Source organism: Phyllostomus hastatus, unplaced genomic scaffold (assembly GCF_019186645.2).
Source record: "Phyllostomus hastatus isolate PE091 unplaced genomic scaffold, TTU_PhHast_1.1 phas_contig_34, whole genome shotgun sequence".
NCBI classification, from domain to species: domain Eukaryota; kingdom Metazoa; phylum Chordata; class Mammalia; order Chiroptera; family Phyllostomidae; genus Phyllostomus; species Phyllostomus hastatus.
This window is the reverse complement of record NW_025333857.1, coordinates 30,970,177-30,993,079: the sequence shown is the minus strand read 5'-3', so window position 1 is coordinate 30,993,079 and position 22,903 is coordinate 30,970,177. Positions and strand designations below refer to the sequence as shown.

The 22,903-nt window shown below is 42.4% G+C and overlaps 1 protein-coding gene across 9 annotated transcripts in view; it reads left to right on the top strand.

Moving 5' to 3' along the window:
* The window catches only part of TRPM3 (transient receptor potential cation channel subfamily M member 3), a 504,806-nt gene that overhangs the window by 420,374 nt on the left and 61,529 nt on the right, over positions 1-22,903 (top strand). For all 9 annotated transcript variants that reach the window (XM_045840204.1, XM_045840203.1, XM_045840200.1 and 6 more), the window contains 4 exons: positions 1,810-1,950; positions 8,797-8,925; positions 13,645-13,896; positions 19,719-19,893. In XM_045840204.1, coding sequence (XP_045696160.1) covers positions 1,810-1,950; positions 8,797-8,925; positions 13,645-13,896; positions 19,719-19,893 — 697 coding nt within the window. The remainder of the gene's footprint in view (positions 1-1,809; positions 1,951-8,796; positions 8,926-13,644; positions 13,897-19,718; positions 19,894-22,903) is intronic.

Here is a 22,903-nt window from a genome sequence, read left to right as displayed (position 1 = left end):
AAAAAGCCAACAGGAGGAGGATTGTTGTGTTTATGTTACTAAATTATAAATTATAGAGGGACAAATATATAACCTCAGAGTTTCTTGGAGTCAACAATGATCAATAATTTATTGCTTTCTAGTTTGCTATATCCATCACAAAGATTGGTTCATCTTACTGATCAAAATCTACACCTAAATAGGCCATAGTAGAGAATGTTACCTATTCATCATCTCAAGGTACTTCTCTAGCTAAAGAGTCTATAAAGGAATGGAAGTTACCTTCTCCAGAAGTCCTATTGGTCACAGGTAAATCATTTGTGATGGTTATGTTACATAGGCAAGTGAAGTGCGTATTTGAGGCAATGACAAAAACAGTTGAAACTAATATTTTTATTTCATGTAAGGTGGTTTGAAACCAGAATCATCTACTCACTAGTGGTTGTCTATGTTCTCAACTTCAAGATAACCTTAAGCTATTTCTATACTTAGATTTCTCAACTCCAAACCTGTATTCCCAGTGCTTTTTCTTGCCCCAAATCTTTAAGTCTCTAAGCAGTTAAAAGGTTTTATCCTATTCTCACCTTTAATGAAAATTTTATTTCCCCAGCATTGTAGAACTAACCTTGTCTCTGAATGATATGAAAAAATTAAAGCCAAGAACTTATACTGTAACCAGTGCCTAATAACACACAGTTTTTCTGATGAGAGGTACAACTAGATCATTTCAGTCAACATGTTCAAGAGTCTCGGATCACTTTAAAGGCTGGCTATTGCAATGCTCACTGAGCACTTACTAAATGCCAGATTTGTGGGTTGTAGACCAACTCTCTAGCAGGTGTTAGTATTACCCTCATTCTACAGACAAAGAAACTAGGGGAGTTAAAAGACTTGTCCTAGGTGTCATGGATTCTTAGGGTCCAAGTTAGGACTCGATCCTCCTTCTGAGGGACCCAAAGCCTGGAACTCTTCACCATTAGGACCTTCACCATCTGTACAGCATCCTGTCACTTGCCATCCAGACAGAATGTCTCTATTTTTTCTCAAATTCTTCCTGTTCTGCAATGTTTAATCATTATTGTTGTTGTTGCCACTGCTATTGTTGTGAGTGAGAGGGAAGTAATTCCATTGTTAAGGAAATCTTCAGCAGCTTGAGATAAGGGCCTCTCTGGCTTAGGCCTGACTTCTCCTCACCTCACCTGGTTGACTCTGCCATGCAGAGGAAGGCAATGTACTCAGGAGCTGCCATGAAACGAACACCAGCAGTAACTTGGGTTCCACAGTGTTTGAAATCAGGGAACGAAGGCATACACCAAAGGGTTGGGGAGACGTTTCTAACCAGACTAAGCTCCAGGCACTTCATTACCTAACCTCTTGAATACTCGTAACCTTTGAATAAGTTACATGTTAGTGGTCCAATTTACCTTTGACTTAAGAGTCTACTAGCATGAGTGAAGACATAATTTAAGCCCAGATCTTCCTGTTTCATGGTAAACATGGGGAGAGTCATGGCCTTCCCAGACAACACTCTTTCTCCCTCTCAGAATTTTGTGTAACTTCTATCACTCACATCTTCCAGAGGTCCTCAGGGTGGAAGAGACCAGAAAAGTCAAGAAATATCCCTAAGGGCTTGCATCCCAGGCAAAGGTACACAGATTCTATGTAAAATGCAAATGCACAGGGAAGGCACAACCTCTAAATCAATCTCTCACGGCTTTGGGCAAAGCATTAAGTTTCTATGATCAAGTTTTCCTCCTTTGTACACGAACACACTGAACCCCATGATCTCCAGAGCCCTGCCGTGATGGTATTAACTCTCCTTCACTGTAGGCAATGTTGGGACGAAACCATGGAGAATCTTCCAGGAAGAAGGATGAAGAAGAAGTTCAGAGCAGGCACCGGTTAATCCCCTTGGGCAGAAAAATCTATGAATTCTACAATGCACCCATCGTGAAGTTCTGGTTCTACACTGTAAGTATCTTCCCTTTCCTTCCTCCTAATGGATGGCCTCGAAGAGCCGATGTTAGTTTCCCATGCACCTGGGTGGTATCCTCCACGATTCGTAACGTAAGGGCCACACAGGTAGAAACAAAAGCCCTACAGCGACCTTGCTTTTTCCAGTAGCTTAGAAAGAGTTGTGGAGTGTGTGAGGTAGCTTCCGTAGCTTCTACATTTCCCCTCCTCACAGAAAATAAAGGAAATAGTTAAAGTGAGAATTAACAGAAATAGAGGTGAGATGAGTACGCAGGAAAATAGATGTCATTTTACAAAAACACTTCCCTGCTCTGGATGGATGAGCGCTGGATCACAGCTGCCTGTTTTAGATGCCGGCGCTGGGTTCAGGGGCACAGTGCTAGGTACGAGCTGAGCAGAGTGTTAGCACTAACACTACTAAAGATGGGTGGAGTTAGTGTGTTATACTCCCGATCTGGTGATGCCATTTTCTTGCCCTGACACAGTTCACATGCAAACAAAGCAGCAGAAACTACTTGGAGCAAACTATAATCGTGGCAAATAATGTTCAGTAAGCACACCCTAAAAACATCTGTGGTCCACAAGAGAAAGATGGTCCCTGAAATAGCCTTCTGGTGTGGTAGAAATGACTCAACTGTTGGGTTTCTCCTTCTGCTTTCCAATGATGTTTGACGTTTAGGGTGAGCTGTGGCCCAGGTCATCTCTGCTTCTCTCCAGCCACAGTGGAACTGTGCCAGATGAAGGATGGTGCATCTTCCCCTTTGGCCTTTCTCATAACCAGCTACACACCAGCCACCTGAGTCAGCAACAGGATTACCCAAGTCTGAGGTGGCAGTGACCCAAGTGCCCAGATGAGGTGCTTTTTATGTGGTCCTGTATCTAACGCTGAATGCTGGCTTTAAACGAGGCTTCCTCAGCACTGAGGACATTTGGGCAGTGTGAATTTTTGTTAAGGAGGACTGTCCTGCATACTGTAGTGGCACATTTAGCAGCATCCCTGACCCCTCTCCACTAGATGACAGTAGCACTGTTCATGCCCCAACTATGACAACCAAAGTGTCTCCAGACATTGCCAGATGTCCCCTTGTAGGGTGAAATTGCCACCAGTTGAAAATCACTGCTATAAAGTATGGTCTTGAGAGAGGATGCGATATTATCAAGATATAAAGATTAGGGTGTTTTTAGTGAAGTAAAATTTAAATTTATTAATGTTAAAAAAGTTCTCCCTTGTTTTTCCCAGCAATCCCACTTCTGGGAATATACCCTAAGAATCCTGAAACACCAATTGGAAAGAATATATGAACCCTTATGTTGATAGCAGCATTATTTACAATAGCCAAGGTCTAGAAATAGCCCAAATGTCCATCAGTAGATGAGTGGATAAAAAAGATGTTATACATTTACACCATGAAATACTACACAGCTGTTAAAAAGAAGGGGCTGTTCTCCTTTGCAATGGCATGAATGGACCTGCAGATAATTATGCTAAGTGAAGTAAGTCAGTCCAAGAAAGACAAATACCACAAATAACCATATGATCTCATTCATATGTGGAATCTAATGAATGAATAAAATAAAATCAGAGACATGGATACATGGAACAGACTGACAGATCTCAGATGGGAGGTGGGTGAGGAGGACTAGAAGAGATTAGCCAAATAACATACCTGCATATAGGAATAGCCCATGGATACAGACAACAATGTAGTGAAGACCCAGAGTGGGGAGCAGGGACTGGGTGGAGGGGAGCAGAGGTGGAACAATGGAGGGCATCTGTAATAGTGTCAACAATAAAAAAAATTCTCCCTCAAAAAAGAATAATGAAGGCATGCAAAAATTATTTCTATTCCTATGTTGTATACAACTGTATATTATTTTTACCTTGCAGTAAACAACTTAGTAGTGATAAGCATGGACTCTGGAGTCACAGAACCTGAGTGGAAATCCTGTCTATGTCTCTTAGTAAAGTAACTTGTAACTTCAAGCAAGTTACTTCAGTGCTCCGTCCCCAGTTTTCTTAAGATGGGGGCAATAACAGTACCTATTTTATAAGGTTTTTATCAATAAATGATAAAATATCATTTATTGAATGCTTGCCCCGAGGCACCGTTCTAGGTGTTTATATATACTTTCCCTAATCTAACGGTTTAATCAATGCAATATTTTTACTGCATTTTATACTCAGGTCTGTCCTTCCTCTTAGACCAGGGCTGCCCCAAGTGTCTCACCTAGAACAGGGCTTGGCAAACGAGGACCCACGGGCCCACTCCAGCCACTGCCTATCGCAATGGCCTGGGAGCGAAGAATGGACTTACATCTTTAAAGGGTTGAAATAAAACCAAAGGAAGAATACTTGGTGACACATAAAAATTATGAGAAACTTCCATTATACAAAAGTTTTAGTGAAACACAGCCAAATTCACCCCCTTACCTACATCCTGGCTGCTCCTACACCACAACCGTTGAGTACATTACTTGCATTGGAGCCCATCTGGCCAGCAGAGCCTTAAAAATGAATTATCTGGCCCTTTATAAAGTACGTGTGCAGGTGCCTGATTGAGAGTGTAAAACAAGCCAGGAGAAAAATTATCTATCTCCTTTATGAGAAGTACTCGCTTCTCGTATCCTCCCAAGGCATTTGTCTGTTTTTCTGGATCTATGTTGGATCCAATTTAGTTCCTTGATTACTCTAGTCCCCATTTTTTCAGCTGAGGCAAATTGTTAGCCAAGAATATTTTTCAATTACAACTGCCCTAGCCAATGGTTCTCAGCCCTGGCTACACATTGACAAAATTCTGATGTCATTGGTATGGGGCACAGCCTGGGTATCAGGATATTTCCAAGCCTGCAGGCAGTTGTAGTGAGCAGCCAGAACTGACCCTCCTACCCCAGACAAAGGGCTGAGCTTCTAGCCCAGAGTTTCCCACACTTCCATAATGATAAGGGACAAGCAAATTCCTGGCCCCATCATTGATCCACTAAATCAAGGGAGAGGAGCCTGTGAAGCTGTCTGCTTAACAAGTTTAAGGGGAGTGCTGTGGCCCCGGAAAGTTTGGGAGGCACTGCTCTCCTTGTATCATAGGCGGCTGGTGGTGAAGCTGCCTTTCTGGGAAGTGGGGAGCGAGTATCTGCTCCCTTCTGCATGGCGGGTTGGATTAGCCTCAGAAATCCCATCAGACTGGATGCTCTAGTCATGGGCAATGCTGTTTACAAGATTTTCAGAAATCCATATTTATGTATGGACAAAGCCCAACCTCAAGGAAGTGAATAGAGATGGAGAGTGCCAACCTTTCAACTCTCCAGAGATGAAGCACCATAAAACTCAGCTGTAGATCAAAGATGCCATTTGCTTTTGGCTGTATTCTTCTCTGGAAGAGTGTTTCCCACTCTTACTTCCAAAAGTATCTCCTATACTCTCAAGATTGTGAAAGTAGGACACACCTCACTTGCACATAACCTCACTTCTATGTCATAGCAAGTTTCCAGAGGAGCAGGTTGGGTCCTCTTCTGTTGCAAGAGGAAAGGAGGCAGGGATACAACTGGCTCCCAGGCCATGTTTGTGATGGGGGCTCATTTCAAGTACCCAGCTGGAGAGGATGCAAGTTCAAAGTGTGAAGTGGTGCCAGGTTGGAGGGCAGGGTGTGTGCTCTGGTCAGCAGGGACAGACTCCTTTCTCTGCTAACACCATGTGCCACCCTCCACTCTCTAGGGGCAGTAGGAAAAGGCAGTAAGGAAGGACACAGCCCCACCAGGGATCCACAAGCAGCTGCAGGCTTTGGTGCTTGCATTTCAGAATTTTGGAGCCATGCATCTTGGTTAATGGAAAATTTATAAGAGGAATATATAAGCATATAAAGTACAAATTCTTATAGGATTCCCACTGACTTAAATAAGAATCATAAGGTTATATTTCTTTTCAAAGCTTTGACATTCTACATCCAGCTTGTTAAAGCTCACAGCATATATATGTGTGTGAATACACACACACACACCATGAAAGTATGTCACGCTAAAGTAACCTTCAGCTGAGCCCCATGAATGTCAGCAAGTTCTGAGATAGGTTGCTCCCAGCACAGCAGCCCCGCCTCTGTTGTGCCATCCAAACGTGTTTAAAGCCCTAGCTGTGGGGGTCCATATTTTGAGAGTTGGCCCAAAATATTATATCATATCATATCATATCATATCATGGCTCAATATGGGAAGAAAACCATTGTAGGGTAAGTGTGATTTAAAGAACAGGCAGGAGTTAAACAGTGCTCATGGAAGAAGCAGAAACAATAATGAGGGCAGTTTTTACAAGGAAAAAAGAGAGGTAGGAGTAGTTAGCAGGATCAAAAGGAAGCACAGACTGAGGTGAGAGAAGGCAAGAGGAATAAAAGTTTCTTGACAAAAAAAGGCAAATAATATTGTCAGCCACCATTCATTGGACTTCTCCAGTGTCGGGAGATAAATATACATCCCCTCGCCAGTACCCCAATCCTTCCCAAAGCTCTATAAGGCCAATAGCAATCACCTCCATTTCACAGAATGGAGATCCAAGCCGGTGCAGTGAAGTACACAAAATTTTCAGCCAGCAAGTACTTGAGATAGGATTTAAATCCATGTTCCTTTCACCAGACACTATTCCTTCCACCACATACACCAGACCTGTATTCAAAGAACAGAGGCAGGTCGGAGGAGTTACAGGCACACTTCGTTTTCTTATGCTTAGCTTTATTGTGCTTCACAGATTCTGGGTCTTTTACAAACTGAAGGTAAGACCCCCTTCCCCAGCATAAAGATTAGGACTCGCTTTATTGTGATCCTCACTTTCTTGCAGCAGTCTGGAACCAAACCCGCAACATCTCCGATCGTAGGCCTGTACTAAAATTCAGAGGTTCTGAAAGTGTGTGTGTGTGTGTGTGTGTGTGTGTGTGTGTGTGTGTGTGTGTGTCACTGGGCCTACCTGCAACAAGAGAGGATAATGCTTTGGAATGTTTTGCAATGAATTGGGTGAAACGATAAAAACTAGGGCAGTTGACAAGATTCCTTTCACCTAGAAGCAATAGGATAGGATCCAACAAAGAGAAGGAAGCACCCAGAAAGGGAGAGGGATTTCAGGTCAGAAGGAGGCTGAGAGTATAGGAATAATGCCAGTATATAATGGTAAACAGGAAACATAAGAACCAAAGTCCCTTTTAAACAGCATCTTATGTGATTTCAGGTATAGTACACTCTTCAGGTGAGGTTTTCATGATGTGCTAATGACCCTGAAGGGAAGGGGTAGGAAATGAGGCAGGAATTATAATGACAGTCTCTGAGGGGTGGGTGTACCAGAGCAAACCTCTCCCGTGGGGACCCAGCCCTTCCGCCCTCCAGCATCTACACAACTGCTCTCCTGCTTCTGTCTGTGATCTCGTCAACTCCTGCTTAAATGTTCACTCTTCAAGAGATGGCTGTGTCTATAAATGTGTCAACATAGTAAGGTCTCAGAAAATAGTTTTGACTCATATTAAGAATCTATGCATTTACAGAAGAAGGAAGGAAGAAAGAAAAGGCAGGTGGGGGAAGTGAGGGGGGAGGGGAGAGAAAAAGAAAGAAGGGCAGCATTTCTGTAGCTCTGCAGGCTGCCAGTTTCCCTTTGTATCTCCCAGCCACAGTGCTTCACCTCCACCTTCTAAGCTGCCCCCAGGGCCCCAGAGTCAAGGTGTGTCTCCAGAACCCTCAAGGCCTCAATCCTTTGCCCACTCTGTGTCCTATTTGTTATGCAGGCTCCAAAGAGCACAAAAGATTTGAGTAGACTCACTCTTAGTTCCTACTCACAGTGCCTGAGGCTGCTAAAGCCAGCTAGTGCCTTACTCAACTTGAAGCATTGCCTAGATAAGGTTTAAATTATATGCCACTTTCCCGGAGGTGAGGTTTTCCTCCAGAGACTCCTTGGGGCTCTTATGCAAGAACCTCACCAGCCCTCCTACACTCCACTCACCTTAGACATAACTGAATCCTCCAGTGACAGTCACCAAACCCGAGCCCTGTGTTTTCCAGAGACACCCAGCGAGAGATTCAGCCAGTTCCAATAGGGTTCAGCCTCTGGTGCTGGAGTCTCATGAAGATTAAACCCCACTCCAAACTATAGCCAGCCACACACAATGGCCACACAGTCAGCCATTTCTTTCCATAAATTGCTCGGTTTTCTCTGGTTTTGTTTCAAAGAAGCAGAAACCAGGATGGAATATGCCGAGTGGAATAAGACAGCAAGTGGTGCAATGGGAGACAGGTGAAACCCTGCCAGGGCACTGTCAGACCAACACATTAAGGCAGGAGAGAGAAAAAAGACATTAACTCAGAAGAGAATTAAAGTGGGGCTTCCAGATAAAGTCTGGGCTATTTTTATGTTGGTTTGACCAATTTACAAGTATAGCAAGTGTCTTCTTTTCTTTCTTACTGACATTTAATCCACCTGGCATCCGTCAGGCAAAAATCCTCTGTGCTGCCCTAGTTCAAGAACCTGAGGCTCCTGCACAAGCAAGAGCAGCCCCTGCGAGAAGAGGTTCCCTCGTTAGCCAAGAAGACACGAGAGACTGGATAGATGCAAAACAAAATGATACATCGTGACCTCTGGGTGCAAGCAAAGTCCTAGGGCCTGGAGACAAGTATAAGAGTCAAAATGGAGATTGTATATCAAGTTACTTCAAATATTACAGTTTCTATCCTTTTGCTAGTTTAGAGCTTTGGAGTTCATTTCGTCATGAGTTCCGAGTTCTGCTTGCTGCCCTTGTTTGTGCCCTCCTGCCTGGGGGCCTTGCCCAAGGGCAGGGCTCCCGGGCCTTTGCAGCCAGAGCACTGTATTGTGTTTCCTTACAGCTGGCGTACATCGGATACCTGATGCTCTTCAACTATATCGTGTTAGTGAAGATGGAGCGCTGGCCTTCCACCCAAGAATGGATCGTCATTTCCTACATTTTCACCCTGGGGATAGAGAAGATGAGAGAGGTAACCACTTTCATAAAAGAGAACTGAAAAGAAAGACAGTGGCTAGTTCATTTGTTCATGGAGGGGAGAGCTCGACACTCGAGATCCACTTGTATCCAAACCAGTAGTGAAAATGTTCCCTAATGCTACCACAGAAATATGGCCTTGGCCTTGAGAGCTGCTAACATACCTGGGGTTGCTTTGCAGTGGGTTTACAGGGTCATCACTCCATGAGTGCTTAGAATTTAGTCCATTTTCTGCTCACAAAGCTCTTGCTCCAAGAAATCTTCAAGTTGTTTATAAAACACTGTTTACAACTTTTTAACTCATCCCTAGAAACATGACTTTACATTTTACACTTTTTTTCATCTTTAAATTTTTCTACTTTTAATTCCCATTGCAAACCCCTCACTCTGGATCTCTTTGGACAGGGTCCACCAATACCTATGATTCTCCAATGCACTTCGCAGCTCCAGGAGGAGCCATGCTTTCATTCACTCTCTGCTCCATATTTATTATGCACTGGCTGGGCACCAGCCTTTCCACTAGCCCTGGGCATCACCAGGATGAACTGAGCATATTTCTCATCCTTCGGGTTGAAGGTGTGGCTCTTTCTCTTCTCCCCCTCCCGCACTGAGTAAAAGCCATCATAACACCACCCCAGCATGACACTTAAAGTCATCACTAACCTCAGAGGCCATCAGAGTCAGAGCCACCAAAATGAATGCAGTCGAGCAACTGTCCGCCAGAGGGCTCTGCCACCCTGCTGAACACATTCCACAGACTCCCATTCCCGAGCCTGTAGGGAAGGCGGCTTGTGGGTATGACGATTCCTCTGCATTGTCCCCTGAAACTACAGTCTGCAGCAGAGGCCGCTTCTGGAAGAATTGCTCCCCGTCGAGTCTACTGCACCCTCTAGAGCTCCTGAACAACCCTACTCTCTCTACTACAGTGAGTGGGAAAATAATGTCAGACTCCACAGAAAAAAATTCCTTGAAATCCACAAATTCACCCTTGTCTTCACACTAAAACAGTTAAAAAGCCCTTGCTACCTTAGGTTTTAGCTCTAGAAAGTTCTCCTTTAGAAAGATGTAACTATTTGATGCCTTTGTTTGTATGCAAAACACAGACTTATTCTTGTATTATTATTTATTAATATTATATTATTTTCCACACAAACAACTATAAACCAACTTTTGCCACACTCTGTCTATATATTTCAGGCTCTTTCTCTTGGATTTTTAAACTGCTTTAGAGATATTTAAATTCTAAACAACATACCCCCATCCTAAGAGTTTGGTTGTTGGTACCCTGCTCCCATTTTATAAGGGACTAGATTTATTTAAAAACAAAAAAAGGGCCTTCTTGTCTCATTCTAACCAGGTGACGGTGCCTTCTACTTCCTGACCAGTTTGTGGATTTCCCATTTGTAAATTGAAATCAGTCATCAATCTGCTTTGGTCTTTGTGCACCTCTCTGAGAACTAACTGAGGCCTGCTCCTGCTAAGAGCTCTGTTGCTGCGAAGTGTCAGCTCGCTCTCTGGTGATTTAACGCCCAGATGCATATTTTGTCCCCACGATAAGCAGAAAAGGGAAAGACTTGAGCAGGGAGATTGGAATCTCTCCAGGGACTAGACTGGAAGAAGACAGGGAGCAGTCTGTACTCCACAGACTGTTCTGGAAGAGGCTGCCAAGCAGGCGGGCTGCCAGGAACCTCAAGGCCTGGATATCCATTTCTCCTGAGGTAGCATGTAATAGCAGAGAGGGCTTAGAGGCTGGGGTCAGCAGGGAGTCAGCGGAAGAGTCCTTGCTTCTGAGGAAGCTGTGAGGAGGGAGGCACTGACCACTTTAGCATCTGACCTTTTCCTCTTCAGCCTGGTGAGGCAGCTCCCTCACCCCCACCCCGTGGCCCAGAACCCATTAGAGAAATGCTCGACTGCCAAGGGAGTGGAGACTCCATAGGTCTCACCTTCATGCCTCCTTGTAGTCAGCACACAGGCCCCCAAGATCCCAGTCACAAGATCCTGGAAACATGGAAAAGTTTGTAGGCTTCTGAGGAGGGATATTGTGGTTTCACATGCTGCCCTCCCATTCCCAGAACCACATACTTCTGCGTGTAGTCACCCAAACAAGACGCCATAATCCCTTAATAGCACGGAACAGTTTACAGCATGCACTGGTAGACGTTCTCTCACTTGGGCCCTCCTCCCCGTGACTCTGGGAGGTTAATGCTGTGGCTGTTATGACCTCCCGGCCTTGCTGATATGGGAAGTGAGACTCGGGGGGGTGAGCCCTTTTTCTGTATCCCCCAGCCAGAAAGGGGAACTGGGTCTTAAACCTGACTGGCCCCTCTCTGCATTGTTCTTTTCACTCCCACAGTGGGATCCACATCGGGGTGCTCGTCCAAGCCCAGGGACCTAAGAGGTGCTCGAGCTGGTGGGCTAAGTGAAAGGGGCAGAGGGTGGGCACTTGACTTTTCACTCCAGTCCATTAGCATTTAACTCTTCTTGTATGTTGAGATTTCACAAGCATATTTTCACTATTGAAAAAATTATACTTTAAACCTCCGTGTTTAACAGTTTTAGGAGAGCGTGGGCAAGGGTTTAGAGAACCTCTAAGGGGCTCAGTCCTGGCTGCATCCCCCACGCCCGATGTGCACACACAGATTTCTGCCTAGCTGGGATGGAGCTGGTGGGGAGAAGCCATCAGGGCCCCAGCTGCTACAGGAATCCCTGACGGATGGGGCAGTGGTTCTCACTTTGTGATTACCAGCACGACCTGGGAATTTGCTAGAAATGTAAATCCTCAAGCCTACAGCAGACAAGCTGAAGCAGAAACTCTGGCGGTGGGGCTCAGCCTTCTGTGGTTTACCGGCCCTCTAGATGAGTCTAATGTGTGCTAAGGGCTAAAGAGCCCTGGCTTAGGAAAGAGGCTACCAGGCATCTCCTGATACCTTGCTTAGCCAGCCACGCCCTAGTCCTGACTTACTAAGACCTCCCTTCCATATTGTTTCAGGCCAAAGTAAGCCTGAAGGTTGGTATGCCAATGCAAACACATAGCCGCACATTAGAACATGTGCCCAGTCTTTTCTCTTTCTTTTGAGAGGTCCTGAGTTGGGAAAAGGATGGGTCACAGCTCCAAGAGAGGGAAGTCTTGGGGATAAATGCAAATGATTCATGCAAGGAGCCCTGCTGCATAGCCACCGAGGGTGGCTTCCCTGGCTCCTCGTGTCCTGGGGAAGGCTGCGGTACCTTGTGGGTGGTAACTTCTGCTGTGTAACTGCGTTTCACACAGCATGTGTGAGCAAAAAGGCACCTATAGAGTAAGGTGAGTCAGAGCCCGCCCAGCAGTTAAGGGCCTGGAGAATTGCTGTAAGATGTCTATACAACAATCAGCCAGTCAACAAATATTTATTGAGTATTATGTGACAGGCTCTGGGGAACAGGGCCTGCCCTCCTAGTTTACAGTCTAGCGGAGGGAGATGATAGATAGATAGATAGATAGATACAGAGATACAGAGATACAGAGATACAAGATAGATAGATAGACAGACACACACATACAATGCAAGCACACGGAAGTTAATTTCATATAGAGACAAAAATCTCCTAAAGATAAAACAAGGAAACAAATTAGAGAGTGACCTGTGCTGCGGAGACTGCTGCATGCCGGGTATTCAAGGAAAACCTTTCTAAAAAGGAGAAATGTGAATGGAGACCCTGAGTATGAGAAGAAGCCAAACATGTAAAAACCTGGGAGGGAAAAAAAAAGGCCCAACGGAAGGAACAAGTGCAGATGTCCTGAGCATAGGATGGATTTGTCAAGCTTATGAGCAGGCAGACCTCCGTGGCTTCAGGGGCAGGGGAATGGAGAGAGTATGGTGGGACATCAGATGAAGCCACGATAAGGAGTTTGGATCTTTCTCTATTTGTAATGAAAGCTATTAGAAGATTGATGCATTCAATTACCATAACTTGCTTTGGTTTTTATTGTTCTTGTTCATATATCTCTCAAGTCACTCTTTTTTTTTAATTAAGTTATAATTTACTTGTAAGGAAATACACAACTCATAAGGGTACATACAGCTTGATGAGTTTTTACCTACATATACAACTGTGCACTCACCCCCCAGAGTGTGGCTTAAGTTTTAAGGACTCTGCACGCTGCTCTGGGATTGGGTGGGGCCAGAGCGGGCAACAATAGCAGCAGGGGTACCAGTGAAGAGTTCATTGCCATCACCTGGGAGATGCGATGGGGCTTAGAACAGAGTAGCAGCAGTGGAGGTGGTGAGAAGTGGTTGGATCCGGTTGTATTTAGAAATAGAGGGGATAGGACATATTGCTGCAGAGTATCTGGATGTGAAAGAGAAGAATAAAGGAGTCCTCCCAAGTTAGTGGTCTGGGTAACTCAATATGTGGTGCTGTTTACTGAGATGGGGGAGGATTGCAGAGACTTACAGGGTATTAGGAATCAATAATTTTATAGGGAAGCCCTTATTTGTGTCTTAGAATTGTAAGGCAACCTAAAAGGTCAAACTTACTACTTACATCTGCCTGTGGAATACTTGCATCTGGATGGCCAAGTTTTGCTCAGTTGTACATTTAGAGCATGCAAGTACTCAAGTAGACACAGACAGACAAGACAAGCTGTCCATGTCAGCTAACAGACCAAGCACTTTCCAACTTGGCTAAGAATATAGATGGAAATCCTAACTAACCCCCACTCTTTCCTGCCTTTTAGATTCTGATGTCAGAGCCAGGGAAGTTACTGCAGAAAGTGAAGGTGTGGCTGCAGGAGTACTGGAACGTCACAGACCTCATAGCCATCCTTCTGTTCTCCGTTGGGATGATCCTTCGTCTCCAAGACCAGCCCTTCAGGAGCGATGGGAGGGTCATCTATTGTGTGAACATCATTTATTGGTACATCCGTCTATTAGACATCTTCGGCGTGAACAAGTACTTGGGCCCTTACGTAATGATGATTGGAAAAATGGTAAGCAGGGTTCTCCGATGTCATGTGACAAGTTCTTAGAGGAGGAATGGAAACAATAGGAAGAGGGAAATAAATGGTTTGAGGCTGCCATCAAGGTCTAACTGAGAGGGCCCTGGGGGTGTTTTATTTTTTAATTCCTTTTGAATGTTCTGAAGTTTGACTACCTCTATATAACTGGACAGTTAGCCATCACTCATCCATTTTCATACTAAAAATATATATAAAGATCATATACTTTGTGCCAAGCACTGGACTAGGAGTTGGGTATATAAAGGTGCTCATTCCATAGACTAGAGATGAGAGAAAGAGAAATGATTACCATACAGCATGAGAGTGCAGTAATAGACGTGTATATAAAGTACCACAGGAACACAGCAAAGAGAAAGTAGGTCAGGGAAGGTTCCACATGGAGGTTATATTTTTGCTGGATCTTGGAGAAGTCACCACTCCAAATATTTAACAGATTTTTAACATGGTTTTTTTTTTAAATGAAATGCTAGGAAAATGCCTTTCTCTACACAAAGGGAAGAAAAACATAGTTTATTTGAATTCAGTTATTAGGTTGTACTTGAATTAAGTTCTATCAATATATCATGTGTTTTGTTTTACTACAAGAAAAAGATGTCTGTTTAAAACTAGGTTCCAGGATGATGCCCTACTTATCCTATTCTTTAAAAAGGAATCCCCCGTGGCAAACTAATATGCTTCCCCAACATGGCTGTGGACCTGTTCCAATGCTCCTGGACGACACTGGTGTCCAGACTTCCTCCACGAGGACCGAGCCCTAGGAGACAGCACTAGCGTGGACCTGGCAGTGCCCATCTGAATTGGCTCATCCCCAAACTCACGAGAGGAGGAATCAGAGTCTGGGCTGTCCTTTTTAAATCAGTTTTCTTCCACTTTTACGAGTGTATCCTCTACTTCACCTTTATCAGACATTTGTGGGAAAACCAAGTCATCCATCCTACAATGGCAAACACCTCTTATTGAAAAACCGCTTTGTTAATAACTTCTATGCCACTTCCATTTGAAACCAATAATTTATCAGTAGATGTTCTTTATCATTCTCCCTCAAGTTTTACTATATATGTTATTGCTGCCTACCTTTCAGTCAACAAATCAGTATTTATTACTAGTGTGTGAGTGTGTGTGACTCTACTAAAATGAATCTTGAAGAACCAAGACTCGGCCTACAAAAGCACTGACAAATTTGTGCAAAGAGAGGGAGAACTTGAATCCAAAATGATAGATTATGGGACCTTTAGCAATTCATTTAACTTCTTTGAAACTCAGTTTATTCATTTCTTAAGTAATCCCAATAAATGCATATCTTGTAAGGATGTTGTGATGATAAGAAATGACACGTTAAATAGCCAGTAGTGTCTGGCTTATAGCTGGTGGTTGATAAATTATATCTCTTATTATGTTTATATCATGTTTGTTAAAATGCAATGATAAGAGGAGAAATTGGTGAGCATAATTATTCTGCTCTATTCCTAATGCTTTTGTACAAAAGCTTGCTATTTATAATGCCAGTATTATTTAGGGAAAATATCCCAAACTTATTCTAGAGAGGAAAAACTTAAATTAAACAAGCTTGAGTTAGACTGAATCCCAAAACCAACTCCTAGTTCAAATGAGGACTTTGGATTAGGAAAAAAAACAAAACATCTTACTCTCTTATACTGCCTACAATACAGTCTTCTTTGGACTTTAATAATAAATTTGCAGTTGTGGTGAAAATTCCTATGTCTAAAAGCAGAGAGTCTCAACTTAGAGTCTATGGAAGACATTTAAAAGACAGGATCTGTAAAATCCTCCAGCCAGGTTATATATAAAAATGTGTGGGTATATGAATTTTCTGAACAGGGAGGAGAAGCTTCCATGAGATTCTCAAATGGATTCTTACATGGACCCAGTGAAAGTGAAGAACTGTAACAGCTGCAAAATTAGGCCAAGTTTTCTCAATCTTGACACTGCGGATACTTTGGAATCTATTGTTCAATGGATTTTCTTGTTCTGGGTGGCTATCCTGTGCATTGTAGGATGCTTAGCATCAGCATCTACCTACTAGATGCCAGTAGCATGTACACATACACACACACAAACACACACAAAATAAAAATGTCTCCAGATAGTGCCCTATGTGCCCAGGTGCGGGTAGGGGGTGTAAAATTGCCCTGTGTTGAGAACCACTGCATTAAGTGATTATATAATCTGATTGGCTGTTTCATTCTAATTGACTGTTACCTTATTTTATTTCAATAAATAAAACCTTAAAAGACCCATACAAATATATTATTTTTAAAAGATTGGGCAGCATTTAAATAGTTGAAATTACTAAAGGCAAACTAAAGCAGCAAGATTATTTTAAAATTCACACCTATCATTTTAATGATGGTGTAATTATCCCCAGTTTTTATTAGAATTAAACCTTACTCTGCAGTGAGCAAGAGAGATGTACTACATTTACTCTGCCTTCTAACTTATGAATGACTTTACTTATCAGTCAAGAATAAGTAGAAAATGACTGTATTTGGAGGCTTTGTTCTCACTGGAGTTGTTAAGATAATTAGTTCAATGACTGAGTCACTGATGCAGAAGGTAGGTAAAATATATGCCTATAGAATTTATCAGGAAGGCAGATGGATTGCCAGGCTGGAAGCCCAACAAAATATGCCCAGATGTGATGGCACTCAAAGTCCCTCAACATTAGAGAGTGCCTGTTCAGTACTGAAAACTGGCAAGTAACTGTGTCCTGTAGTCTAGGGGCAGACAGCTGTTAAGATGCCTGAATACAATACTGATCAAGTGTGATTCCAGTTGATCTTTAAATCCAGCCCTGGCTGGGGTAGCTCAGTGGATTGAGCTCGGGCTGTGAACCAAAGTGTTGCAGGTTCGATTCCCAGTCAGGGCACATGCCTGGGTTGCAGGCCACGGCCCCCAGCAACCGTACATTGATGTTTCTCTCTCTCTCCCTTTCTCCCTCCCTTCCCTCTCTAAAAATAAATAAATAAATATTTAAAAAATTAATAATAAATAAATAAATCCAGGGTACCACTTCTCAGTGACATTCTCTAAGCCTATGCACAGCTCACTTATATATGGCAGAATAAGAACAACAATAACAATAGCTATCATTTATAATGTGCCAAACACCATGTCAGACATCATCATTACAACCCCATGAAATAGGTTTTAGTGTCTTCATTTAATGATAGAATAAACTGAAACTGGGCAAGGGACAAAGGCAGGATTCAAACTCCTATCTATTTGACTCCACAGCCTGCCCTTCTTCCAACCCCCATGGCAATAATATATTAACATTTACTGAAAACTACCCACATCAAGCATTTCATATTTTATGTCGTTTAATCCTTACAAAATAATATGCATTATTACTGTTGTTATTACCACTTCAAAAATGAAAAAAAAAAACCAAACATATGACTAAAACCACCTAGGTTTTTTTACTAATAGGGCCAAGGTGAAAAATCTCAGGTAGCTGATACCTGAGAGCACATGCTTAACCACTACAGTATATGCACTCCTCTCTAAAACACAATGAAGAATTTTTATAAGAATCAGACAGAATCAGGTGTCTTAATAATGAACCAGCTGGACAATTTAGCTTTAAAAGCATATGTAGCCAGCCCCAGTCCTCACTAATAATGTTCTGTTTCTGCACTCCACTCCATCAGATTTTGGTATTTGAATAGAAGCAGACGTCTTTGAAATATATGAAATTGAGTGTTTGGGAAGAATGTTTCTTCTCCTTGATTGTTTTGACCCTTCGGACAAATGTCACAATCTGAATGAAAACTGTCCTGAGAAATTAGAACAGTTGCTGTATTTACTGGCTGAATTTTCTTGGGTCAGACTAGCCCCTAAATCTCCTGAGTACACACCTTCCTCTCCCCAACCACCTTTTAGTCAAGCTAAATAAATATAACATGAAAAATCCATTAGTGTTCCTTCATTGGTAGAACTTTTTGTAAATAAATAATGAAAGAATTTTACAAAATAAAAAAGAAAGCAGAGATGAGAAGCTGATCCGTGTTTCCCATAAAACTGTTTCAATGCAGCTGGTTTGCTCATCATGAGAGTTTGAGGACACTAACTTGTGAAAGAGATAACTAATTAACTAGTGTATATATTTTAAGGAGAGTGAACAAATATGAATTTAATGTCAAATTTTGAGAGATTCTTATTTCATTTCAAAGTCATACAATCCTTGAGAGGTGGATTTTGAAGTTACTTTGAGAGTTAATAAACTGACTTAAAATATACTGAGCCCCCAGTATCCTAATGCAAACAGGAAGACTGAAATATTTAAATTCCAATAACAGGCACCTTGTAATGTATTCCATTGAAAGTCTTTATTATCATTGATAAGATTATCAATGGTCTTTCTTTGTGGATGAACATTCCTTCAGGAAGTTTGGTATCCAAGAGATACTCTTCTGTATTAGAAAGTTTGATACAAAGGAGAGAAACTAATCTCCAACTAGCTTAAGCCCAGGAGGGATGCACTGATTTATACCTGGGCATGATGCATCTGGCCTTAATGGCTACTGCAGTCAGGCTGTCAAACGCTGTCAGGACATGCTCTCTCTCTCTCTCTCTCCAATATCTGCTTCATTCACTCTGATCAGTATTGGGGCATGTAGCCTCACACTCTGAATTAGCATCATTACAGAGAGATAAAGAGAGTATCTCTTTCCCAGCTTCAGTTGAAAAGTATCCAAGGAGAGGTCCTCATTGGATTCTTGCATAACATACTTATCTCCTATCACTGCTGTTGCCAGAGGGTGAGGTACCATGATCACCCTTGCCAGGAAAAGATACCTACTTCTGTGTCCAAAATGGATGGGAATGGTATATAAAAGAAGAAGCAATGGATTCTGATGAGGTAAAATAATAGTTATTACATCCTTATCTATTTTGGTGATAAAAAGAAAGTAATATGTCATATAAGAAACAAATTCCAAATAACATGGGTCATGAAAACGAGCAAAAAAAAAAAAAAGAGGCACAAGAAAAGATGTTGTACTTGACTACAGGCAAGAGAATTTTGTAAACATGTCTGAATGAAAATCCAACCTTTCAACAGTAAGCACAGGAGGGGGCTACCTGATTCTAATGCCTACGAGAACAAACACCCTTCACAACTGATAGGATATGCTGCAGGAGAAAAAAGTGCAGAAAAAGTGGCTCTCCATGAAACTGGCTTGTTGTAGAACACCTCACAATGAGCCAGGCCACGAGGGTAACATGACATATGTTGGATGTTTGTTGTCCGAGCCGTGTTTACAAATGATTATTTTCTTGAGCTTTCCACCTTCTCATTAGCTTTTCAGAACTTAGAGTATTTATGGCATTGCAATAGTTCTTGAAATAGTTAAACTATCCCAATTCCAATTTTTCTAAGAGGAAAGAGACCCAAGAAGGGAATTTGCCTCCCCCAGGAACAGAGAAAAAGCTAGTACTAAATTTGTATAGATACCCAAACTCCTGTATTTACAATATTTGACTCCCAGGTCTTGTCTTGATCAGGGACCACAGACGACAATGGAACTGAAGGGGTTCCATTGGGCATATGTTTGAGGTTTTTTAAAATGATTTTTGAGTTACTAAGATTACATGGACATTGGTTTCAATAGACCAGGCATCCTCTTATGGGACACAGCTCCCTATCTAAACATCCCTTATGAGCATTATCAAACACGAACCTCCTTCAGAGGTTTCCATCAAAGTCATTGTCATTGGGACACTCAATCATGTGAATTTTCTTTTGTTTCTCCCTCTTCCTACCCTTCCAGATGATAGACATGATGTACTTTGTCATCATTATGCTGGTGGTGCTGATGAGTTTTGGGGTTGCCAGGCAAGCCATTCTCTTTCCCAATGAGGAGCCATCATGGAAATTGGCCAAGAACATCTTCTACATGCCCTATTGGATGATTTATGGGGAAGTGTTTGCGGACCAGATAGACCGTAAGCAAGTTTATGATTCTCATACACCAAAGTCAGGTATTTAACTTCAATTGGGTCATGTCTTTTCCAAGTTCATTTGTTTGTTCTCAATAAATGGCTCAAGATAGAGGACCAATTCCTAGCTTGTTATCTTGAAGGAACAAAAAACAATTACAGAAAGTGAATATGCAATTTCAATAGCAAAGCAGTCCTCTGGTGTTTCCTCAGGTACGTCTTTTCTGTGACACAGATCAACATCTGGTATGCCAAATTTGATCAAGAAATAAACCCTTCAACAAGATTGAAATTCTTTAGGGATTTAAACCCTTAGGGCCATGTGTTGACTATTTCAATATTAGTAATATATTACATCACTATGCCCCACCCCTACCCCAGTCTGTAAAAAATAAATTCCTTGGGTTTGACTTCAGAACAAATAAACAATTCTCAATTTCACCATCAGAATTCAAGAGTGAGGGCCAACATCTGCATGGTGTTTTCCTTGCACTGGAAACTATTCTCCAGCTCTGTTTCCTACTGTCTTAAATTATGTGCTTTTGAGACTCAAAAGAAGCTAGTATTCATTGCCTGAAAGTACGGAAAATGCCTTAGGTTATAAACTGAGTTGCTTGCTGTAAATGCCAAAAATAAAATAGTATCTATATAATGAAGTGATTCAGTGTAGGGAGTGAGCAAGAGCAGTAGCAGGCCCCTAATGTTTCAAGCCCCAATAGATACTGATTTTCTGTAATAAACACTCTTGTTGCATAGAGTGTGAAGATAGTTGTATCCTAGGAATCAGTTCCAGAATTTTATTTGGACCAAATGTCAGGGCATACCAGGCATTGGGAAGTTGTTTGGGAAGAAAGCATCAGAAAAGAAATATCTTTCAGCATGGAGGAGTTGAATCCCAAGAGCAACTATTTCTCATTTTCCCTGAGGACTTCAGCTCTAGAAATAACATCCCTCCAACACTGTTGAATTAACGTTTTTCAGACATTTTTTGCTGACAGGCCAGCCATCCGAGCCCTGGACTGTGGACATGGATTAGGGTTACATAACCAGGTAGTACAGCTTATTAAGAGCGGGAGCAGAGACTAGTCAGCCCCCTCTTCCGTCCCCACCAGTCCCAGGTAGGACTGAGACCAGACAGGTAAGGACAGAGCACCGGACTGTGAGTCGCAGGCCTAGGAAGAGCACGTGTCCACTGGAAACAGAACTTACCACTACGTCATTTTCCCTTCCATGGTGAATTTTGAACAAATATCCGTTCCTTCCCAGAATGAGTTATCTGAGGCAAGCAGGCTTTTTGGAACACCTAATTGGAACAAATATTCATTTCACAAGACTTAGCCAACTCACTGAGGAAGAATTTTAACTCCCTCTCCCAGATGAAATATCTTTGGTTGACAATGTACAGCCTTCACCAAGACAGCTTTGCAGGGACGGGGGATGCTCTTTTGGAATCCTCCTTTCAAATGGTTCCTTGAGACAAAACGACACTTAAAACGCCTACCAACAATCATTCTCCTCAGAAACTAAATGTACTATTTTCCCCCAAGAAATTGCTTTACCACTTACATTATTTTGCCTTTTCTAATTTTTTTCCCCAAAATTAGATTAAGTGCCCATGGGTGTTTTAATGATATAACATTTGGGTTGGGAGAAAGAGGAAGGCGTAGGTGTGTTTTATGAATGGGATTCTGTCTGTCCCTCTACAAGTGGCCATTTATTGATGTTGTACTATGAACCCAGCCTAGTGCAACAAACACCACCATCCAGCTGAATAAAAGGATCTATTATTGTTATTTTAAAAGAAGGGCTGATTGTAGTTTAGAACTTGAAAACCCCCTAGAGAAAGAAGAGAGTTGTTTTGTGTGAGTGAAGTATGAAAACAGATTTCCCACATTGGTAACTAGATCTGCGGTGCTCTACGTGTGCGAGAATAATGTTCTACCCCATCCCAGTATGTAACTGACCCAGCCTTGGATGCAACCTTCATGACACCTTCCCCAACCACTTCCTTTTGGATGTTCTGAAATTGGCTACAGTGGTAGCCACTGTTCTAAGCTAAATCAGCCAGTTTTCTGCCTGGAGTGCTAAAGAATATTTGTCCTTTCTCAAATGGTTATAGAAGGATGCCCCCAAATATGCCGTCACATTTGGCCAAGGTCATTGACTATTCCTATTCTCTAAATGTTTTGATTTTCATGCAATGGCACTGGGTGGGCCCAAGTGGGATTGGGTAACTGCCCCACCTGGTCATTCAGAGCTGCCCAGGAGACCCAAGTACCAAGCTGTTTGAGAAAGGTACAAATCTTTGTGCTGCCCTGCAGTGTCTTGCCTCTTTTCTGTGCTGTGGCCAGGTTGATTTGTGAAGCATGTGTTCAGGCTGATGGGCTCTCATATCTGCCTGGACCCACACCTGCCCAGGGTCTACCAAGCCCGTGCTGTGACGTGCCCTGTGGGCTGCTCCAAGTGCTGCTCATTCACACACGCTGCAGAGCAACTCATTCCTGACGTAATGCACGCGCTCTATATCTTTTTGTTTTTAACTGCAAAATTGCTGAACCCATTTCATATTTTCAGAAATAATCTTCCCTGATTGGGATGAATGTCTGTGGATATATGGGGTCCTAGGGTTGGGTTTTTAACATCTGTCTTACACCACAGAAGGGGGGACAGCTCTAATGCCCTCACATTGGGAGGCAATGATACTGAACAACAGATTTTTTTAATATACATTTTATGTTTGTAATTTGTCCTAAACCCAGAGACTATCAGTAAGGCCAAAAAAGCTAGAATAAGACTCATAAGGTTACTTTCCAAATGTGCTTCCAGATTAAAAGACAAAGAAAAAAACTAGAGTCACTGTATACTCACAAAATGACAGGTGTTTTTAACCTCTAACCCACATTGAGTTAACACAAACGATAGTCTGGCTTTAATCTCAATTAGGCACACAGGCTGAAATATTTGCTCTGGTCGTGGGAGCAGAAGTGAGTGCAGACACCTGGTTGGAAGCAGCAGA